This window comes from Stylophora pistillata, chromosome 12 (assembly GCF_964205215.1).
Source record: "Stylophora pistillata chromosome 12, jaStyPist1.2, whole genome shotgun sequence".
NCBI lineage: Eukaryota > Metazoa > Cnidaria > Anthozoa > Scleractinia > Pocilloporidae > Stylophora > Stylophora pistillata.
The window spans coordinates 197,311-216,633 of NC_142530.1; the positions used below are offsets into that span (position 1 = coordinate 197,311).

The 19,323-nt window shown below is 37.7% G+C and overlaps 1 protein-coding gene and 1 pseudogene across 5 annotated transcripts in view; both read left to right on the plus strand.

Annotated features, from left to right (window-relative positions):
* The first annotated feature begins 19 nt into the window (after positions 1-19).
* Positions 20-19,323, plus strand: part of LOC111327439 (transformation/transcription domain-associated protein) — a 64,516-nt gene continuing 45,212 nt past the window's right edge. For 3 of the 5 annotated variants that reach the window (XM_088739922.1, XM_022931624.2, XM_022931625.2), the window contains exons 1-24: positions 20-133; positions 1,282-1,401; positions 2,367-2,416; positions 2,793-2,868; positions 2,955-2,989; positions 3,274-3,345; positions 7,202-7,234; positions 7,350-7,433; positions 7,590-7,646; positions 7,913-8,080; positions 8,298-8,372; positions 8,498-8,586; positions 9,224-9,459; positions 10,570-10,796; positions 11,380-11,433; positions 11,542-11,633; positions 12,049-12,250; positions 12,521-12,542; positions 12,636-12,752; positions 13,249-13,341; positions 14,616-14,685; positions 17,979-18,036; positions 18,172-18,225; positions 19,096-19,134. In XM_088739922.1, coding sequence (XP_088596048.1) covers positions 1,290-1,401; positions 2,367-2,416; positions 2,793-2,868; positions 2,955-2,989; positions 3,274-3,345; positions 7,202-7,234; positions 7,350-7,433; positions 7,590-7,646; positions 7,913-8,080; positions 8,298-8,372; positions 8,498-8,586; positions 9,224-9,459; positions 10,570-10,796; positions 11,380-11,433; positions 11,542-11,633; positions 12,049-12,250; positions 12,521-12,542; positions 12,636-12,752; positions 13,249-13,341; positions 14,616-14,685; positions 17,979-18,036; positions 18,172-18,225; positions 19,096-19,134 — 2,115 coding nt within the window. In that variant the 5' untranslated portion in view covers positions 20-133; positions 1,282-1,289. The remainder of the gene's footprint in view (positions 134-1,281; positions 1,402-2,366; positions 2,417-2,792; positions 2,869-2,954; positions 2,990-3,273; positions 3,346-7,201; positions 7,235-7,349; positions 7,434-7,589; positions 7,647-7,912; positions 8,081-8,297; positions 8,373-8,497; positions 8,587-9,223; positions 9,460-10,569; positions 10,797-11,379; positions 11,434-11,541; positions 11,634-12,048; positions 12,251-12,520; positions 12,543-12,635; positions 12,753-13,248; positions 13,342-14,615; positions 14,686-17,978; positions 18,037-18,171; positions 18,226-19,095; positions 19,135-19,323) is intronic. The other 2 variants (XM_088739923.1, XM_088739924.1) reach the window with 1 other exon arrangement.
* Positions 3,973-6,804, plus strand: LOC148718320 (uncharacterized; annotated as a pseudogene).

Consider the following 19,323-nt stretch of genomic DNA (forward strand, 5'->3'; position numbering starts at 1 on the left):
TCCTGTTTGAAGGTCTTGTGAAAGCGATATCTTCATGTAAGTTGCACTAAAGGAGTGATAGCGGGAACAAAGATGGAGTTGGTGTATTCTCGGAGAAGAGCTTTCATAATTTGATCATTTTGTTTCTGTTGAGGTATTGACTGTTTTATTTTGTACTTTGGCTATTTGTAAGTATTTTAAAGGTCGACTGGAAGGATTTATACAGCTTTTGTCCGAAAAATGTTAGTTGGACTTGTCGTGCTGTGAGTTAAGCTTAGAAGTTATGGATTCCAAAATGGAATAAAAGTGTACATAGATTTTCATCTCGATCAGATTCAAATGGTGTATTTCAACTATTTAAGTAGCTTCTAACTATTTTGGAGCCTTCTTTTGTGAATTTCTTGTCGCGAGGAAGACAGCACAATCATTTTGAATCACAAATATAATTCAAAGTTGTGTCTACATGATATGTAAATGCCAAGTACGGCTGTAATTTATTGATCGTTGTCTTACTTCCAGTAACTCTTCATCATACATATAGGTTCGTGTAAGTGTGTAGGTTAAGAGAGTATTTATGAAGTGTTTTTGATCCACAACGAATAAGATTGTTACATGGTTGATTTCCAGTCGGTCACATTTCACGGGCGTCAGCTTTAATGCTAACTTAATTAATTCACTTAACCCTTTTGCTCCAAAAAGAAACCAAAAAGTGACTTATGATACACATACAATTTGATGCAGAAAGATGATGGGAAGATAGAAAGATTACAGCAAGGGGATATGATTTGCATTGATTTAACACAAAATTCTTAGAGGAGAAACTATGAGACATGTATGACAAACAATAAAGAGAAATAACATTTACAGTGGAGATCTTGGGAATGAAAGAGTGAAAACCATCATACTGTATGTTGAGAATTTCATGGCCTGTTAGTGGGTGTACTGAAGCAGTTGCTCCATATGCTCTAGTAAATCCTAAAACATAACATGTTTTATAATAGTGGAGCTTGCAGCATGCACAGTGTAGTCCCATAACTATACAAAATAGTAGTAGTAACCCATCAAGCCAAAAAAATTTGACTTATGACCACGGTACGGGCATCTGTACAAGGTGCTACTTTTAGCATGCACAGTCAACTGTACCGCAGGCATGCCAACGCCACGGTTTTAGTCTTGTATTAACGTGCACTTTATCCACAGTAGGAGCTTTAGTTTTGTTGCTGAGACGTACGGGAAAAAAAAGGTGAGCTCTGCTTTTAGGCTTGGCTAAATCTATATATTATTACTCTCCTGTTTTTACAGTGGACAAGATGGCAGCATCTGCAAGTCCTGCCTCTGTCACATCTCCACAGGAGGCTGGACCAGCAAACATCATCAAAATGTTTACCACATACACAAACATTCTAACAGAAGCCTCTGTTTGTAAGTATTAAAACAGTAACTGTGTTGTGTGATCCATTTCAGTGTCAATGTTAACAACTAATTAAATATGCATATATTGGAGTTAAAAAAAAAGAGGACACGTGGTGGACACAAACACGTGTGTTGCATGTTGTTAGTCTGAGCTCATTCTAGCCTACTTCTAAGTGAAACCGGAGGACACTACAGGTTGAAAATCTTCATAAAGAGAAGTGTTTTTTTTTCCACTGGTGGAGTGAAACACATTAAGATTATTGAAAACCTAATTTTTGCGAATCTTGTTTCTCTTATTCCCAAGCTTTTACCTTGATTTCCAGTTTGGTGAAAAAAAAATTAAAATTATTAAATGATCTGGAGGTACTGAGAAAAAACTGTTTCAAGGAATAGTTAATGAATAGCCAAAGATATCATAATCCTATAAACCTAATCTGCTTCCATGAGCTTTTCTGCACTAATCTTCATCCAGCAGGGACTCCACTTAATGATTAGCAACCTTTTTTAAGCTGAAGATGGTTTTCTCAAACTATACATCTGGCACCTGGGAGCTAGTCATGTGACTGCTATTACTAACCTTTTCCCATTCAAGACATTTGTTTTATTTACACACCTTGCCCATTGCATAATTCTCTATTCTTGCACATTTATAATTTTGTCAAGTTTGTAATAAAAGTCAGGTTGTGATAGTCCACACTGAATAACTATCAGTAGTATGTGATAAATTCAAAGGGGCTCATGAACTTCATACAAGTTTGAGTAAAAATGTACTGTTTTGTTAAACTGTGTATGACTGATACAAATTCATATGTTAAGTCTGTTATTTTGTTTGGAAAGCTGATAGACTATATGTTGGTGTGGCTATAAAGAGGCAATTTCTTTCCTCATTTTCTGTTTGAAATATGTTATAGGTTAAAGCACATTTGCTTACAGTATAGTTAACTCAGAATCTTCCTTTGTGTTATTATTTAAAGCTGAAGAGAAAAAATTGAAGGCTGCACAAGAAATCAGTGAAAACTTTGAGGTTTGTACCTTTTGTTTTAATTTTTAGTCAAGTTACTAAGAAATTACACTGCTGACTGATATTAATTTTAAGTGAGGAGACTCAAAAGTGGTGAACAATAATTATTGTAAGTGCGTAACCTCGGAAGTGCCTGTAAATGTTGTGCTTTACCAAGCAATCACAGGCCAAAAATCCACCTAGTGATCACTGCTTTTTCCTGCGGCATATTTTGCCGACAGCTGATGCTTAGCGACAACCTTGAGTACCAATATGTGAATGTTTTAGAACAAGCATCAGGGCATTGCACTTATATATTCACAAGTCATAGGAGATGGTATGTTATCCATAATTAAATTTACATGAATTTATCAGAATTTTTTTAATCTGACTTCTTTAGACTATTGTCCAGTCTTCAAGTTATCCAGCTTTCTTGGAGCATTCAATACCAAGATTTGTACAGTACCTTAAAGAAGGTGAGATTCTCTTTTATTGTGAACCATTTCCTTGTGCAGAAAGCTATATTCAGCATCTTTTGCTATAAGTTTTTTTTTTTTTACAGGAGAGCCACAGTTTGTCGCTGAATTTCATTCGCAGGTATGCTGACATATTATTAGTAACCCTTTATTCCCTAACATCAGAATGTTTATATTCTCCACACTGTTCTTTATACATTTCCTATTCTGCTGGCAAGGAGAATTTTTTTCAATAAACAATTAAGAGCTACTTCACTTGGTCACTACATGATTGGACAGTGAGAATCAAGTCAAAGTTTTACAGTTTGCTTAGTTTTCACAGTAAGAGTCACAATGTACAACAAAGTAGTGAAATAGCGTTTAACAGAGTGTTCCTATACTGTTTTTTTACACCTTCTTCTTTAGCAACTTAGAAAACTTTTACTTGAGATTCTGCATCGTATACCAACCAATGACCAGCTCAGAGCTCATTTCCAGGTATGTTCTAAGTTTTTATATTACACGACTCGGGCAGTCAGAGGGCCAATAACTAAAATCAACCGATCAAAATGCTCTATTGCCGGTCAATATTCTCTTAGTATTGGACCGGGGACTGTCCCGAATGGTCCCGAATGATACTGCACTTGTGTCCCTTTGAACTTCAGTCGTATAATAAATCTCTTATTAACCAAGCTTGCTCTGGACCGTACTGGAAGAATATCGGCCCTCGGTCTTTTTTGTAAGGACCTCGCTGCGCTCGGTCTGTACTGTCAAGACCTTGGGCCGATATTCTCCCAGTACGGCCCTCGCGCTTGGTTAATAAATATATCTTATTAACCAAGCGCGAGGGCTGTACTGGGAGAATATCAGCCCAAGGTCTTGACAGTACGGACCGAGCGCAGCTCGGTCCGTACAAAAAAGACCGAGGGCCGATATTCTTCCAGTACGGTCCCGAGCAAGCTTGGTTAATAAGAGATTTATTATACGACTGAAGTTTAAAGAGACACAAGTGTGGTATCATTTGGGACCATTTGGGACAGTGCCCGGTCCAATACTTAGAGAATATTGGACCGGCAATAGAGCATTTTGATTGGTCGATTTTAGTTAGTGGCCCTCTGACTGCCCGAGTCGTGTAATAAGATATATATACTTGTAGACCTTCATGGACATATGAAGATAGCATGAAACATGTGGGAACTTTAGAGAGCACAAACTATGTGAGAGAGTTGCTCATGCAAGGCATATGTTGTAGTTAAAATTTTTCCATAGGCAATTTTTTTTTTAACTAGGTAAATATATTTTTTAACTAGGTATTTTCTATTTTAACCACGTAATTTTTACTCAGTCAACTGTCTAAAAAAGGGCCTTCATTTTCTGGGGTGTGGATGAAAAATAGGGGCCTGGTATTTTTAGGGGGTTCTTAAAAGATGGAGAGGAATTAACAAAATTAATTATGTCACTTTCACATTCCTCTCTTGGTCCCTTTTTCCTTCTATCCACCTCTACTCTTTCACTATCTCACAATTCTGCTTATTAAATAATAACTAAGTTCCATTTATATTAATACCAGTACTTCATTGAGAATAAAGAAGCATTACTTACCCTCTGCGTATTGAACCTACGACCTTCGTAGCAGATTAGATTTCCTGTCCATCACACTCTTCTCTATACCACACAGTCCTTGTTCTAAATACTCACTTTTTTCTTCCATTTATTCTTTCTTTGGTACCAGACTCACCTTGGTCAAAATTTAATTTATGCAAAACATGCATGCACATGCGCACTTGTATGAAAATGGGACTTAATCATCAAAAGCAAAGAAAGCGATGGAGGGTGTACCGTTTTGTGTCACTAAAGACAGGTTTTACGAAAAGTTAGATGCTCTTAAAGGCTCCAAAAAAAGTAACAGTAAATTGACTGTCTACATAGATGATAAATTTTACGAGAATGCGAAGTACTGGCTCAAAAATGAACCCAAGAATCACGAGCAGTTCGGACTAATAAAGACAGATGTAGGGACGATTAAGGGGAAACAGTGGACCATTCAAAATGACAACATCTTGTCCAAGGACTGAAAAATTGTGGTACCTAATAGCCAACTTCACGGCATTTTATCCCAAGCTCATTCTTCAACTGCACACCATGGGAGAGATAAAACTGAAGAATTTGTAAAGAGAACACATGCAGAAATATCTCAACATGTTGTAACACTATTTGTTGGTCTGTGCCATCTACACCAACAACAAAAAAGTGTAACAGACCATTTGAAGCGGCCAATAACGAAACCAATACAGGCAAGTAATTTTCTGGCACACGTACAGTTGGATTTGATAGACTTTTGAAATTTGAATTGTTCTTGTGGAAAAAAACCACAACTGGCTTTTACATGCAACTGATCATTACAGCAAGTTCTCCTGGCTTTTTCCTCTGTCACATAAAACCAGTGAGGAAGTATTAGAAGCAGTCACCCAACTCTTTTGGCAGATTGGCTTTCCCAAAAAGCTTCACACAGATAATGGAAGAGAATTCAAGAATAAGAACATGATAGACTTTTGCAATAAACATAAAATTGACCTAGTTCATGAAGCTCCAAGAACTCCACAAATGCAGGGACTGGTTGAAAGAAACAACCGAACTGTTAAGGAAAGCTTAGCAAACATCCCTAAGGAGAAACAAGTCAGCTTGAATACCTGGTGCAGATTTGCTGGAGAGGCTGCCTATAAGAGAAATGTCACAATACACAGAGCAACTTCAAGAAGCCCATATGAACTTGTCTTCGGCATTCTTCCCCATAGAAGCACGCCAACAACACCATCACCACAAAAATGTTCCTCTATGGAAGCAGATAGACAACAAGAAGGTGAAGATGAAAATGAATGTGCAGAGAACACATTTGAAACAGAAGTTGAGGAGCCTACCAGAGTCTCAGATGTAAACAATCCTACCTGCAAAAGAAAAGCTGAAGAAAGTTCATCTCAAAACAGAAAAGAAATAAAAAGCCAAACAAATCCAAAACAAAATATATACAATGAAAAAATGAAATCTGCAAGACTGAGTGTAAAGAAATTTGAAGTCAATGATTACGTGTGTCAAAATTGATAAGATTGATAAGAGTACTGCACTTCATCCCAATGTTCTATTTGGGAAAATAGTTGAAATGGAAAACACATATGCAAGAATATCAACCAAATTTGGTTTAATAACAACTCTCATTTCCCCCTCAAGATTGACAAAATGCTCAAGCCCAAATATTGTTTTTGAAACTACTAAAGAAATGATGTTTACAGCAGCATGTTAAATGGCAATGGAACAATAGAAAATAAAACTGCTTTCATGTTTATTTTTATATTTGTTGTGTTTTATAGCAACAGCAAACCATCTTATTTTTTTTTCAAAACCTATCTTCCTTTTTTCTGTTCCTCAATCTGCAAGTACATCTGAACCCTGACCCTAATCCTAAACCTAAACCTTATCCGTAACCCCAAACCTAATCCTCAACTTTAACCCTTAACCTAGATCTAATCCTCTGATTGACTAACTGACAGAATCAGGCTAATTGCAGTGAAGATCTTGCTCTCTCAGATTGTTATATCCTTATCTTGACAAACCCCAATATCTCTATCATTGTTATCAATAAAAAAAAACAGTTACCCCATAGCAAGTGAAAAAAATGTTGTGGTGCAAAATTGCCAAGGTTAAAAAAATTTTACCTAGTGAAAAATAAAATTTACCTTAGAAAAAAACTTACCTGCAACACATACATTGATTGTAGGTTCTAGAATCTTGATTGCTTTCTTAACTTTCTAACCCTAACCCTAATCCATTTTACAGTTTCAGGCTTGGTTTCCAAGCTATTGAACAGGAGTGAGGCTAAGGGTGACCTTCATATAATATAAACATTGCTGCCTTTTTAATATAAATTATTTTGTTATCATGCGAACTAGATACTGGTCTCTATCACAACACGGTCACCTTCAGCCTCACTCCAAATCAAATGCTTGGCAACTAAGTACACAACTGTAAAATGGTGTATTGCTTTAATGTGTGAACACATTTCATCAGCAAGCAGAATGGGAATATAGAGCATACTAATGTCTTGTGAAATTGAATTCAATTAAACTTTCAATCAAAAAGCCATACATGCATACATACATACATCTTTATTTAACGAGGGTAACATATTAACTTATATAAGTTTTCTTAACATATGGCCCTCACATATATACAAAGTACATTTTACAATTACAATTAATTTTACATTACAGATTTTAATATAATTCATACACACACAAAAAATATAATATGACATTCATAAAATGTCAATAGTTATTGAATCATTTGTCTTTCTTTTCAGTCCATATTGTCGTTGATGTTTCATCTACTGGAGGTAAGTAAGTCAAGGGTAAAGCATATATATACAGAAAATTTAATTGTAAATGATGTTTGTCATTCTTTATTTTACGTATTTTGTATAATGAATGATAGTCCTTCCTCTTATGTAGATTGAAAATGAAGAGAATGTGTTGGTGTGTTTGAGGATCATCATTGAACTCCACAAACAGTTCAGACCACCTTTACAATCTGAGGCAAGTCATGCCATATAAACATGTACCTTTTTTTCTACAGAGACTAACATATAATTCTACACTGGGTCCTTTGTCAATAATGATTATAATAAAGGTACATAATGATAATAAAGGTACATGTATAATCATAATTTACGTGAATTTCTTTTGCTATAGATACAACACTTTTTACAGTTTGTGAAGACAATTTACAAAGATCTACCAACAAATGTGGTAAGAATAGTTTAAAATGTACAGTGTTACATGTTTTGGTGACTATATTTACAATAAATGTATGAAAAATTACTTTTTGTGCATAATAAAATTATTTATTTAGTAATCCTGGGTACTGCATTTCTATTTGCTCTTAACCAGTTGTATGAGGAGGATAACAAACCACAAGTAGTAATTATGGGAGTTACATCTGTTTTCATCTTGAGGCTAATGACTACAAAACAAGTTATAACTTATGTTCATATGGTTGCTTTTTTTGCTTGCAGAAACAATTTTTTGATGTAGTTCCTATATCAGCTACAGGCTTTTTACCACCAGAAGGTAATGCTGCAGCTGCAACTGCCACTACCACCCCTGGGATAAACAGTGGAGCTGCCTCCACCACCTCCCCCCTGAACACTGGGGATGTGGGGGGTGGTAAAAGTGGACAACAGGTTTGTTGGTTTATCCACCAGTACTTAATTGAATAAAAAAATACTGACTGTTATTACAACACCATTATCACTGAAATACTTAGTTCAAGAAGTGCACATAATTTACTGAGTATAATTACATGTAGACTGTATGCATTTTTATGATCAAGTAATGATATGCTATATAATTATGTACATGACTTGTAATAAATGAACATTTAATGTAATTTTCCTTCAGACAACAATTCCAAAGGCAGTGAATTCACTCAAAGTTCTGGCTGAGTTACCCATCATTGTTGTGCTCATGTATCAGGTAGATGTTTTTTTTTTTTAACTAATAGTCATGTTAAATCATCTGTAAGCTTGGTTTTTTCATCATTTGTCAAGCCTATGAAGTGTGCTTGAATTGATATGTCCTTCATCATTTTCTTTGCACAGTTATACAAACAGAATGTCCACAGTGTTGTTGCAGACTTCATCCCATTGATCATGAATACCATTATTCTACAACCCTCTCTTGCAGCAAGGTAACAATCAGTGTTACTCTGATTATCACGAGTTTCAACCTAGCAGTGGTACAGTGTAGTTGGTCAGATAGTATGATTGTTTAGGTAAAGGTTGTCCTGAACAATTGTTCAGGTTAGGGTAATTCAATAATTAAGGAGAGCTGCCATTAATCGGGTTGAATATTTGTACATGTATACGACGTTTTCAAATGGCAGTCTAGAGAGAGAACTCCTCACTTGATGGATAGTTGCATGGAAAAAACACTTCTGTTTACTTAGTGATTTCTAAAAGTCCATCGGATTCTCCTATCATATTGACATGTATTCCATTACAAAACAGAGGGAGAAAGTAATTGTTTCACAAAAGTTCATTAAGGGCTTTCCACCATGGATCCCTTCCCTAGAAATTGGGGATGACTTTGCCCAGGTTTTGGAGATGTCACTTCTTTTAAGGACTACCCACACTTGTACAATTGTACCACAGGTGCACACAAGTGTATGGTATATATAAAGACTCAATAATGTTATTGAAAAAAGTCTTGCAGCTCTAAAAGCTGTAATCCTCCAAGATGATGGTCATAACTTGAGTGTTGTTAACAACCCAACCATGGTTGTACATGGATGCTGATGACATTTTATTCCTTTTTTCATTTTTTAGAAAATCTCCCACATTCAACAAAGAGGTGTATGTTGACTTTGTAGCAGCGCAGATCAAAACACTGTCATTTTTGGCATACATTATCAGGATTTACCAAGATATGGTCAACACATATTCACAGAACATGGTAGGAGGAATGCTGGGTCTGCTGCGGTATTGCCCACACGAAGTTGCTCACCTCAGAAAGGAACTGCTGATTGCTGCAAGACATATTCTGGCCACAGATCTTCGAAAAAGTAAGCAGGTTTTGTCAAAGACTAAACAGTCATCACAGAAGAGAAGGGCAAGACATTTTATTTCCCCAAATCCTCTTCCACCCAGAAGTATACCATAAATCCTCTAATAAGCCCCTGTGGGGGGCTTATTTATTTCAGTTACTGGGGGGGGGTAGTTTAGTCAAGCGTGATGTTCACTACCAGGATACAATAGGATATGATATGTTGTATTTATTCAAAAATTGTCCTCATTTTACATTTAGAGGGAAGTGGCTTATTAGAGGGGTGGCCTATTAGAGGGTGATGGCTTACTAGAGGGGAGTGGCTTATTAAAGGGAGATGGCTTATTAGATGGGTGGGCTAATTAGAGGGGGGTGGCTTATTAGAGGGGGGTAGCTTATTAGAGGGGAGTGGCGTATTAGAGGGGGGTGGCTTATTAGAGGGGAGTGGCCTATTAGAGGGGAGTGGCTTATTAGAGGGGGGTGGCTTATTAGAGGGAGGTGGCTTATTCGAAGGGGGTGGCTTATTAGAGGGGGGTGGCTTATTAGAGGGGAGTGGCCTATTAGAGGGGGGTGGCTTATTAGAGGGGGGTGGCTTATTAGAGGGGGGTGGCCTATTAGAGGGAGGTGGCTTATTCGAGGGGGGTGGCTTATTAGAGGGGTTGGTTTATTAGAGGGGGGTGGCTTATTAGAGGGAAGTGGCTTATTAGAGGGGGGTGGCCTATTAGAGGTCGGTGGCTTATTAGAGGGGGTTGGCTTATTACAGGGGGTTGGCTTATTAGAGGGAAGTGGCTTATTAGAGGGGAGTGGCCTATTAGAGGTCGGTGGCTTATTAGAGGGGGTAGCTTATTAGAGGGGGTGGCCTATTAGAGGGGGGGCTTAATAGAGGATTTACGGTAATTGGGAACTGGGGAATTGTTGGGGAGAGTGGACAAAATGGATACTTGTATTTTAGACTATAATTATCACATGCAAGAAGAGTATACATACTTTTGGTCACTTGATGCATGGAAAGCAGTTATAAGCAGTGGTAGTTATGGACCATGACCACCTCTAACACTTCTATGTAACCTTTCCTGCTGCTCTTACATGTACCTCTGTTACATTTAGCTTAAATCAAATTTTCCTACAGGGTTTGTACCTCACATTGATCAACTCTTTGATGAGGAAGTCCTGATTGGTAAAGGTTGGACCACTAAAGAGTCCTTACGTCCATTGGCATACAGTACCTTGGCTGATCTGGTTCACCATGTGCGTAGTCACCTTCCCCTACCTCACCTGTCGCTGGCAGTTCATATGTTCTCCAAGAATGTACATGATGACTCACTCCCTGTTAGCATTCAAACTATGTCATGTAAGGTGAGTGAAAATTGCCAAGTATGAATCAAGTACTGTGCCTTTTTTCACTTGGGTGGTAAATTGACTGGCAAGTATACATGCAGATCCTGTAGTAATGTTGGCAAGCTCACCTCTGGGGTGAAGTGGATAGCTACAAAATTAACGTACAACATTTGTAGCTGTTGAAACCAACATTCTAAATTCCAATTCGATCTGGAAACAGTGGACAAGAAGAGCCACCCAGTGGCTCTTCTTGTCCACTTAGGAGATGAAACAAGAAATGAAGGGAAGGGAAGAGAAGAGAAGAAAAATGAAGGGATGTGGGAGAAGAGAGGAGATGAATAGATAACTGAAGAGATAAAAAAAGAAGGGAAGGAAAGAGATGACAAGAGAAATGAAGGGACAAGATATGAAATGACAGAAGAGGAACAGGAAAGAAGGAAATGGAGGAGAAGAGAGGGGAGATGCAAATAGGTTGACCAAAACAGTTAATGCAATTGGGAATGCATTTTATTGGACTGACTTGGAAATGCAAACTAGCTTGCTAATTGTTTATGTGCATCCTGTAATTTAACCTTGAAAATTAGTTTCTTCTTTTTCTCAGCTTCTTTTGAACGTTGTGGAGTGCATCCGACAGAAGAGTGATGAGCAAGGAACTGTAAGACATTGTATTTCTAAGTTATTTTTCACAAACCAGCTGAGACACATTGATTTGAAATTCCCTCTCTTGACCACAGCATTTCTATCAACTGATTTTTTTTTTCAGGGACGTGAAATTCTTATGAGGATGCTTGAAGTATTTGTCAGAAAATTCCAATCAATAGCTAAGCACCATGTTCCAGCTATCTTTAGCAGATGGTAGGTTATCTTTAGTTTGTTTTTTTTCTGTGAAGACATTGACTGCATAGACTTAGAACTGAAGATTAGCATCAGGAAGTAAAACTTTACACTTTCCCCCATCAGTCAAGAACTGCCACGATATGATGATGATAATAATGAAGGATTTCTTTAGTGCCATATTCAAGTGTTCATGGCACTTTTAGCACTTAGCAGGGGACTTTGGGCAGACTACATTTAGCAGTTCACAATTTGTGAGGGAAAGTTAACCTGCATTAACTTTCAGGTAAACATTTCAGGTAAACTTTTAGGTGTTTCAGCATATTAGATCATATATCCATGTACTTTGTGGTATATAAATAATAAAGGTATAAACAATAAAGAAACTTATTCAATTCAATTTTCCATACTGATGCTTGTTTCGCACATTTTTCAGTCCTCAAATGAGTGAAGTCCAAGCGCAGCAGCAGTCTTCATCACAATCCACATCAACATCAGTGATATCATCAGTAACAACCAGCACAGCTGCTGATCGTAGCTCAGTGTCCAGCATAACTTCAACCACCAGTGCCTCAAGCTCCTCTTCAGCAGCTGTTGAAACACAATCTTCAGACAAACAAGATCAAGATGTGACAAAGGTTTTAACAGTGATATGTACTTACATTCAGAGTTAATCTGTAACTCAAAAGCTGACAAACTTGGATGCCATGAAATTGTATTTACATGTGTACCAGCTACAATAATTGTAATTTAGGAAAATTTTCTAAAAATGATACAATTTTGATTTTCCCATATTTGATGGGTTATTTCTAGCAGTGAGCCTCTATATCTTTGGGGTGATTTATAACCAATAATTAACAGAGGAAGTAAATTAAATAATCTTTTTTTGTTTTCTTTTTTCCTGATAGAAAACAGCTGGCTCTTCAGGGGGTAAGCCATTGTTCAGATAACAATATTAATGAACAATCTTTCTTCATCTGGAAAACATATTGAATATTGATGTTTTTTTTCTTGAAATTTTAGTGGGTCCTAGTCCTCCAAACGCCTTCTCTGTTCCTGATTGTCGCAGTATGGTAAAGACCCTTGTGTGTGGGGTCAAGACAATCACATGGGGTGCAGGGTCCTGTAAAGTAACAGGAGGTAATATATTCCACATAGTTTTGATTATAAGTTTTCTTGGCAAAAGTTGTGTTTCATTGTATTTTGGGAAAAACATGTCAACTTTTCAACCAGCATCAAATTTGGTTGAAAGTGGTTGAAACAGCATGGGTAGCAACCTCTCTTGTGATGCTTGATTTTTGAAAAAAAAATGAGGAAATTTTTTTGGAAAAAAAAAAATGAGGTATTTGACTGTGTTTTTTTAATACCCTAGTTATGACTGAGTGAAGGAATTCTAACTTAAGTGTTGAAGGAATAAGGCCAGAAGATAGAATTTGGCAGGCATGTTATTTTTCCTTGACTCATGAATGTGGAGAGGTCAGGCAATGACTGCTCCCAGAAGGATTGTTGGGAACACTCACAGTTCTTTTTTCCACGTTTGCCGGTGTCATTCACTGAATAACAACATCATGTTTAACTACAATTTTGATTTACTGTGTGAATGACTGATTGCATATTGGTTTAATTTTTTTCAAAGCTACAGGTGATATCAATGCTCCTGCCTCAGCGCAGGCAAATAAAACATTCCTTCCTTGGGAGACGCATCTATTCACCAGACTCCTTAAATATGGTAAGGATAGTTAGATAGGGCTCTGAGCAAACTTCTCTTTAGATCCAGTTGCCTCCAAATAATTCTGTGCCAAAAATTACAAGTTGAATGAATCAATCAGGTCCAGCTACAGTTCTGCTCAAAAGTAAGTTGACAGTCTTGACTCAAAACTCAATCCGCTATCCTCCAACTATCAAGATGCAAAGATATAGAGATGCTTCAAGCTGAAGTTTGTAGATTCATGACTTGAACACACCATATATTAAGCTCTGCTTGATGCTCTGAAGGTCTTGTAGGATGCATCCAGTGTCTGTACAGAGTTGATTGATATAGGCTTTGGTAAGGTGCAACCTTGCTGGAAGTTACTGGCTAGCTCATGTTTGTTGTATCATTAACATCTGGACTTGAAACTTGATTCTTGATTCTCAAAAAAGAAACGACAACTTTGAGTTTAAATTTACAAGACATGTTTCGACATTCTCATGTCATCTTCAGTTGCAAATGAGCATTTAACGGTTGTACATTTGAAGTTATATTAAGGTACGTCACAAATTACGTGTCAGGGCTTACGTTACATTTGAATATTAAAAACACGAAAAATGTAAATAGCGCGCGCTTGACTAGAAAAAAAAAAAAAATTATAATAAAATAAAAGACCAAGGAACTACATAATTAAAAGAAGAGACAACTCTAGATGCTTCAATTGCTGATTAAGAATGGGTTTTCACACTTAATATGCAAATAATCTCTTTTCTTTTAATTATGTTGTTCCTTGATCTTTTATTTTATTATTATTATTATTATTATTTTATTATTATTTTTTTAGCTAGTCAAGCGCGCGCCATTTACATTTTTCGTGTTTTTAATATTCAATTGTAACGTAAGCCCTGACACGTAATTTGTAATGTACCTTAATATAGATTCAAATGTACAACCGTTAAATGCTCATTTGCAACTGAAGATGACATGAGAATGTCGAATCATGTCTTGTAAATTTAAACTCAAAGTTGTCGTTTCTTTTTTGAGAGTTACTGTCACTCTGCTTTCTTTACATTCTTGATTCTCAAATAATTCTTTCAATAATTGAGAATAAGAGTTTCAAGGATTGAGTTTCAAGAATTGAGTTTCAAGGGACTGTCAATGTACTTTTTTATCAGTACTGTACCATAGTTATAGTTTGTAGGCTAACTTGTTCAAAACCAAGCAACCCACTGTAGATCTTATCCCAGTTTCCTTAGCGTGAAGCTGCCTATATTAGATTCGCTGATGTAAAATAATAAAATTCTGAATTTTAGCCCTTCAGGCTTTAGATATCTACCAAGTGTCTGTCAGTCCTACCGGGCAGTATTATCTCAGGCCTCCAAGGTATGTTACCTGTATATTGGTCTTGATGGGTCAAACTTTGTTAAACAACATTTTTTCCCTTTTAACTCCCAAGATCTGAATACGACTTCTCCCCTCTGTCTGCCATACATTCCTAGTGATTTTAGCCCTGAGAATTTGGTGTTCAATCAGTATCGTAAAGATGATATTTCTTCTTCTAATCACCTGCTTGAAAATGCATTGATGTTGCAAGAAGAAATTCCTTTTTGACCGTTGTTACGGTAATTGATTACCAGCAGAAAGATAATAACCTCGCTATTTCCACGAAAAACAATTTATTTAACTGTAAACAATGGGGGATAACTTAACACGAGCTAGCGACTACTCTTGGAACAATCCAACTAAAATTAACAATGTACTTCTTAAACAAATTACGACAACTACACGACCAACTGAAACAACTGATACCAACTGACCTACTTGACACCGTTACGACAATTGCCGACAAACGAGCCAACAAGACGACTGAACGCGCCCGCACTGGACATCAACAAAAATTGACACGACTGCTACGAGACAAAGAAGAGAGACGAAGCAAACCGGACGACAACTGGGTAAGTAACATTTCTTCTTGTTCCTTAGACAAGACTGAAACTCGGGTACTATCATACGGACTAAAACACTCAGTAACACCTAAACGCATACCGACTGAGGCTATTGTATCTAGTGTTGAGGCGGCCCTGTCTCGGCAACGAGAACTATCTGAGCCGACCAAGGATAACATCAGAAGCAGAATTGCCTCCACTATACAATCAACGTCACTACATGACAGCAACTTGACTAAAGACGAACAACACGCACTGAAACGACTGAGAAACGACGAGAACATAGTTATCCTACCAGCCGACAAAGGACGAGTTACTGTTGTTATGGACAAAACTGACTATCACGACAAAATGGACGCACTAGTTAACGACAAACGAACCTACGAAGAACTCAAACGTGACCCAACTCCTGCCCTTCAACGTAAACTCAACAGTAAACTACTGACACTCAAGAAAACGAACGCCTTTGACAACCAACGGTAGTATCGACTGAGGTGCTCGGTACCACAGCCACCGAAACTCTACGGTTTGCCGAAACTACACAAACCTGGTTTCCCGATGCGACCTATTGTTTCTTTCTGTGGCTCTCCCACATACCAACTATCCAAGTACCTGACGACAATACTACAACCGCTAACCGACAAATCCAGACATAAACTACAATCCACTGAAGACTTCATTAACGCTACCAAGACTGTTCAGATACCTGACGACTACAAACTAGTGTCATTTGATGTGAAATCACTGTTCACAAGTATTCCACTTCAATTAGCATTACAATGCACTGAGACTGCAATCCGAAAATCTACCGAACCACTACCGCTACCGACAGACGACATCATGGACTTGCTAAACATTTGCCTAACGTCTACTTACTTTCAGTACAACGGTAAACACTACAAACAGTTACACGGCACTGCCATGGGGTCTCCAGTTTCTGTTGTTATAGCAGAAATTGTGATGCAGAACATCGAGGAACGCGCCCTTTCGACTTGCCGACAAACGATACCGCTTTGGTTACGTTACGTTGACGACACATTCACCGCCGTTCGACACGACGAAATTGATGCATTCCACAACCACCTTAACGAACAAAACACTGACATACAGTTTACCAGAGAAGTCGAAGAAAATGGCAAACTTCCTTTTCTAGACTGCCTGGTAAGCCACAACGACAACTCATTACGAACGACAGTTTACAGGAAACCGACACACACCGACAGATTACTAGACGAGTCATCCTACAACCCTACATCACACAAAGCCACAACTATCAGAACTCTAACACGACGCGCACAACTAGTATGTGACTCGACAGACAGCTTATCCGACGAGAACAAATACCTTCACCGTGTTTTTACGAAGAACAACTACAACAACGACTTCATCCGACGAAACACTCACCGACCCACTACCACTACCGAAACAAACGACACCGCAACCCCTACGACTACAGCAACCATACCGTACATAAAAGGTATGTCTGAAAACATCTCGCGCATCTTACTACCCTTCAATATCCGTGTCGCCCACAAACCCATCACCACACTACGTCAGTTACTAACCAACGTTAAAGACAAAGACGAACCGAGGAACAGACAGGGAACGATTTATAAGATCAATTGTTCCGACTGCCAAGCCTCCTACATCGGTGAGACTGGCAGAAACCTCACAACAAGACTGACTGAACACAGACGGGCGACAAGGAAAGGTGATGTCAGCAATCACATTGCTGAACACCATCGACTTACCAACCACAACATTGACTGGGACTCTGCGCAATGCCTAACCTACAGCACTGACTATTTTCAACGACTGACTCTGGAAAGCTGGTTTACTAACTTAGAACAGACTCCCCTAAACAGATGTCAACAACTACCTGCCCCATACAAACGACTCATTCACGACATAAACATCACAAACGACCGAAAAAGAACAACCTAGCTTTACCGACAGACCGAAACAGACCAATCACGAACGACTTACGTCACTTGAGTCTTACAGCCAATAACATCACGGCAAAACCAACCGATCATTTCACACGAACTGGAATAAGAACATTCTACTGACAACAATCACTCACTTGACTCTGATGATGACTTCCGCACAGGTTGTCGAAACGTCAGTCACTGCCACCGACAACAGTCCTTCTCAGGACTACACTCACCCGGACGATCAGACTACACCTTCACAATGTACTTCTCTACGCTTATCTGACCACAAGCAAAGTACTGTCCTTCTCTGTGGTGAAATCTCCTGAAGACTTCCTTTGCAGTATTGCACTCCACGGTAAACAACTCTGGACTTGACAGCAGAATGTCAGTCTCACATCTGAACGGGAAAATCCCTTCACTTGTCACTTGTCACACAATATCACTTGTAGATCACAAACAGGGAACGAAGTCCCAAATCACAACAACAACCTGACTAGCGAGCTGCTTATAAGCATCCGAAGAGAGTCTAGAAGTTTCCAAAAGTAACTATTTATAACCATTACAATAGTAACCATTTATAACTATTACAATAAACTCCATTTTTAAACTGATGAGTCACAGTTCTAGGAAATTCTTGAAACAACATATTGCGTGACATTGACTTTCACAAACTTTCTAGACAATTCCGATTCTTGTAACACCATCCCTGGGCTTAAAAGGGTCAAGCCATTCCAGTGTGTGATTCACATGTCTAAAATTATTCTGATTTTTGATTCTGCCATTGTTTGCTTTTCAGTTCTCAGCAAGTGAGGATGAAAGAAGAAAAGGAAATTTTGGAACACTTTGCAGGAGTTGTAAGTACAATGAACTTTGTGGTTGTATTGTACATCTACATTGGATCAAAGTTATCTTTCTCTTACTCAAGAAGTTGAAAATAGTGACAGGATAAAAACTTTTCTTGGTAAGAATTTTCTTCATATCTTCTCCAGTTTACTATGATGAACACATCTACCTTCAAGGAGGTCTTCACTGCAAGTATCAAGGTATGTGTATATCCCAGGAGAAAATTCTGTTCATTTTTCATTTGATATGTGTGATTATTTGCCAAGAATTTGTGTTCTCTGAGAAAATAATGATTACAGTTCATGGTTATGAATTATGTAGTGAATAGTTGATATTGTTAAAAATGTTATGAACACTTTTCTAATGGATATTAATGTATACCTGCCAACTCTCACGCCTTAGGCGTGAGTCTCACACCTGCAGGTTGAGAACTTTGATCTCATGCCTACTCAGGCCTACTCACGACTACTCACGCCTGCAGGCTAATTTCTCACGCCTGATTGAAAAATGTGAGTTGTTGCCGTCTTGCTTGACACAGTTTCCAAACATATGTTAACTCAGACCCATGCAAGGAACAAAAACCATGTGTCATTTCCTTTATACAATTGTACCACTACATCACAAAGAATATATTTCATGAGCAGCAAGAATAAAGCTTTATGGCCTTTCCTGGGAACATCACAACGACCTCAAAAAAATTGACCATGTCAGTCCAAAACTTTCTGAATTTAGAACTATAGCGCTGATGTCATCAACTAACGTCGGTTCTTGTGGATAAGCATTTTCTTGATAAATTCGCCTTCGGCAGACTTCGGATGTCTTCGGAAGACTTCGGACTTCTTCGGGAATCTTCGGAAATGAACGTGTCATCTTCAAAAATCCCAGCACTCCCAGGATAAAAATCTCACACCTATATCTCAGAAAAAGTTGGCAGGTATATTAATGAATATTATGTGATGACAATTATTGAAGTAAATAAAAAGTAAATCCTCATGTAGAGAAGGTGTTTGATTTTTAAGGGTGTCTGGATGTTTTGTGAATTTTTAACCAACAGTTTTGTTTCTTTCTAGTACCTGGTGGAGAGAATACACACAAATTATGCTCTGCAGGTGAAAAATAAAGATATATGTACATGCATAATGTAGTGAGGTCTTAAATTTATATTTATGATTTATTAATAATAAAAATTATATAATAAAAGTCTTTATTCCATCATAAGATAAAACTACATATCTTATGTTACAGTGAATTTGGAAAAACTACAGAAATCGACATACATATTATGAATTAAAAAGTAT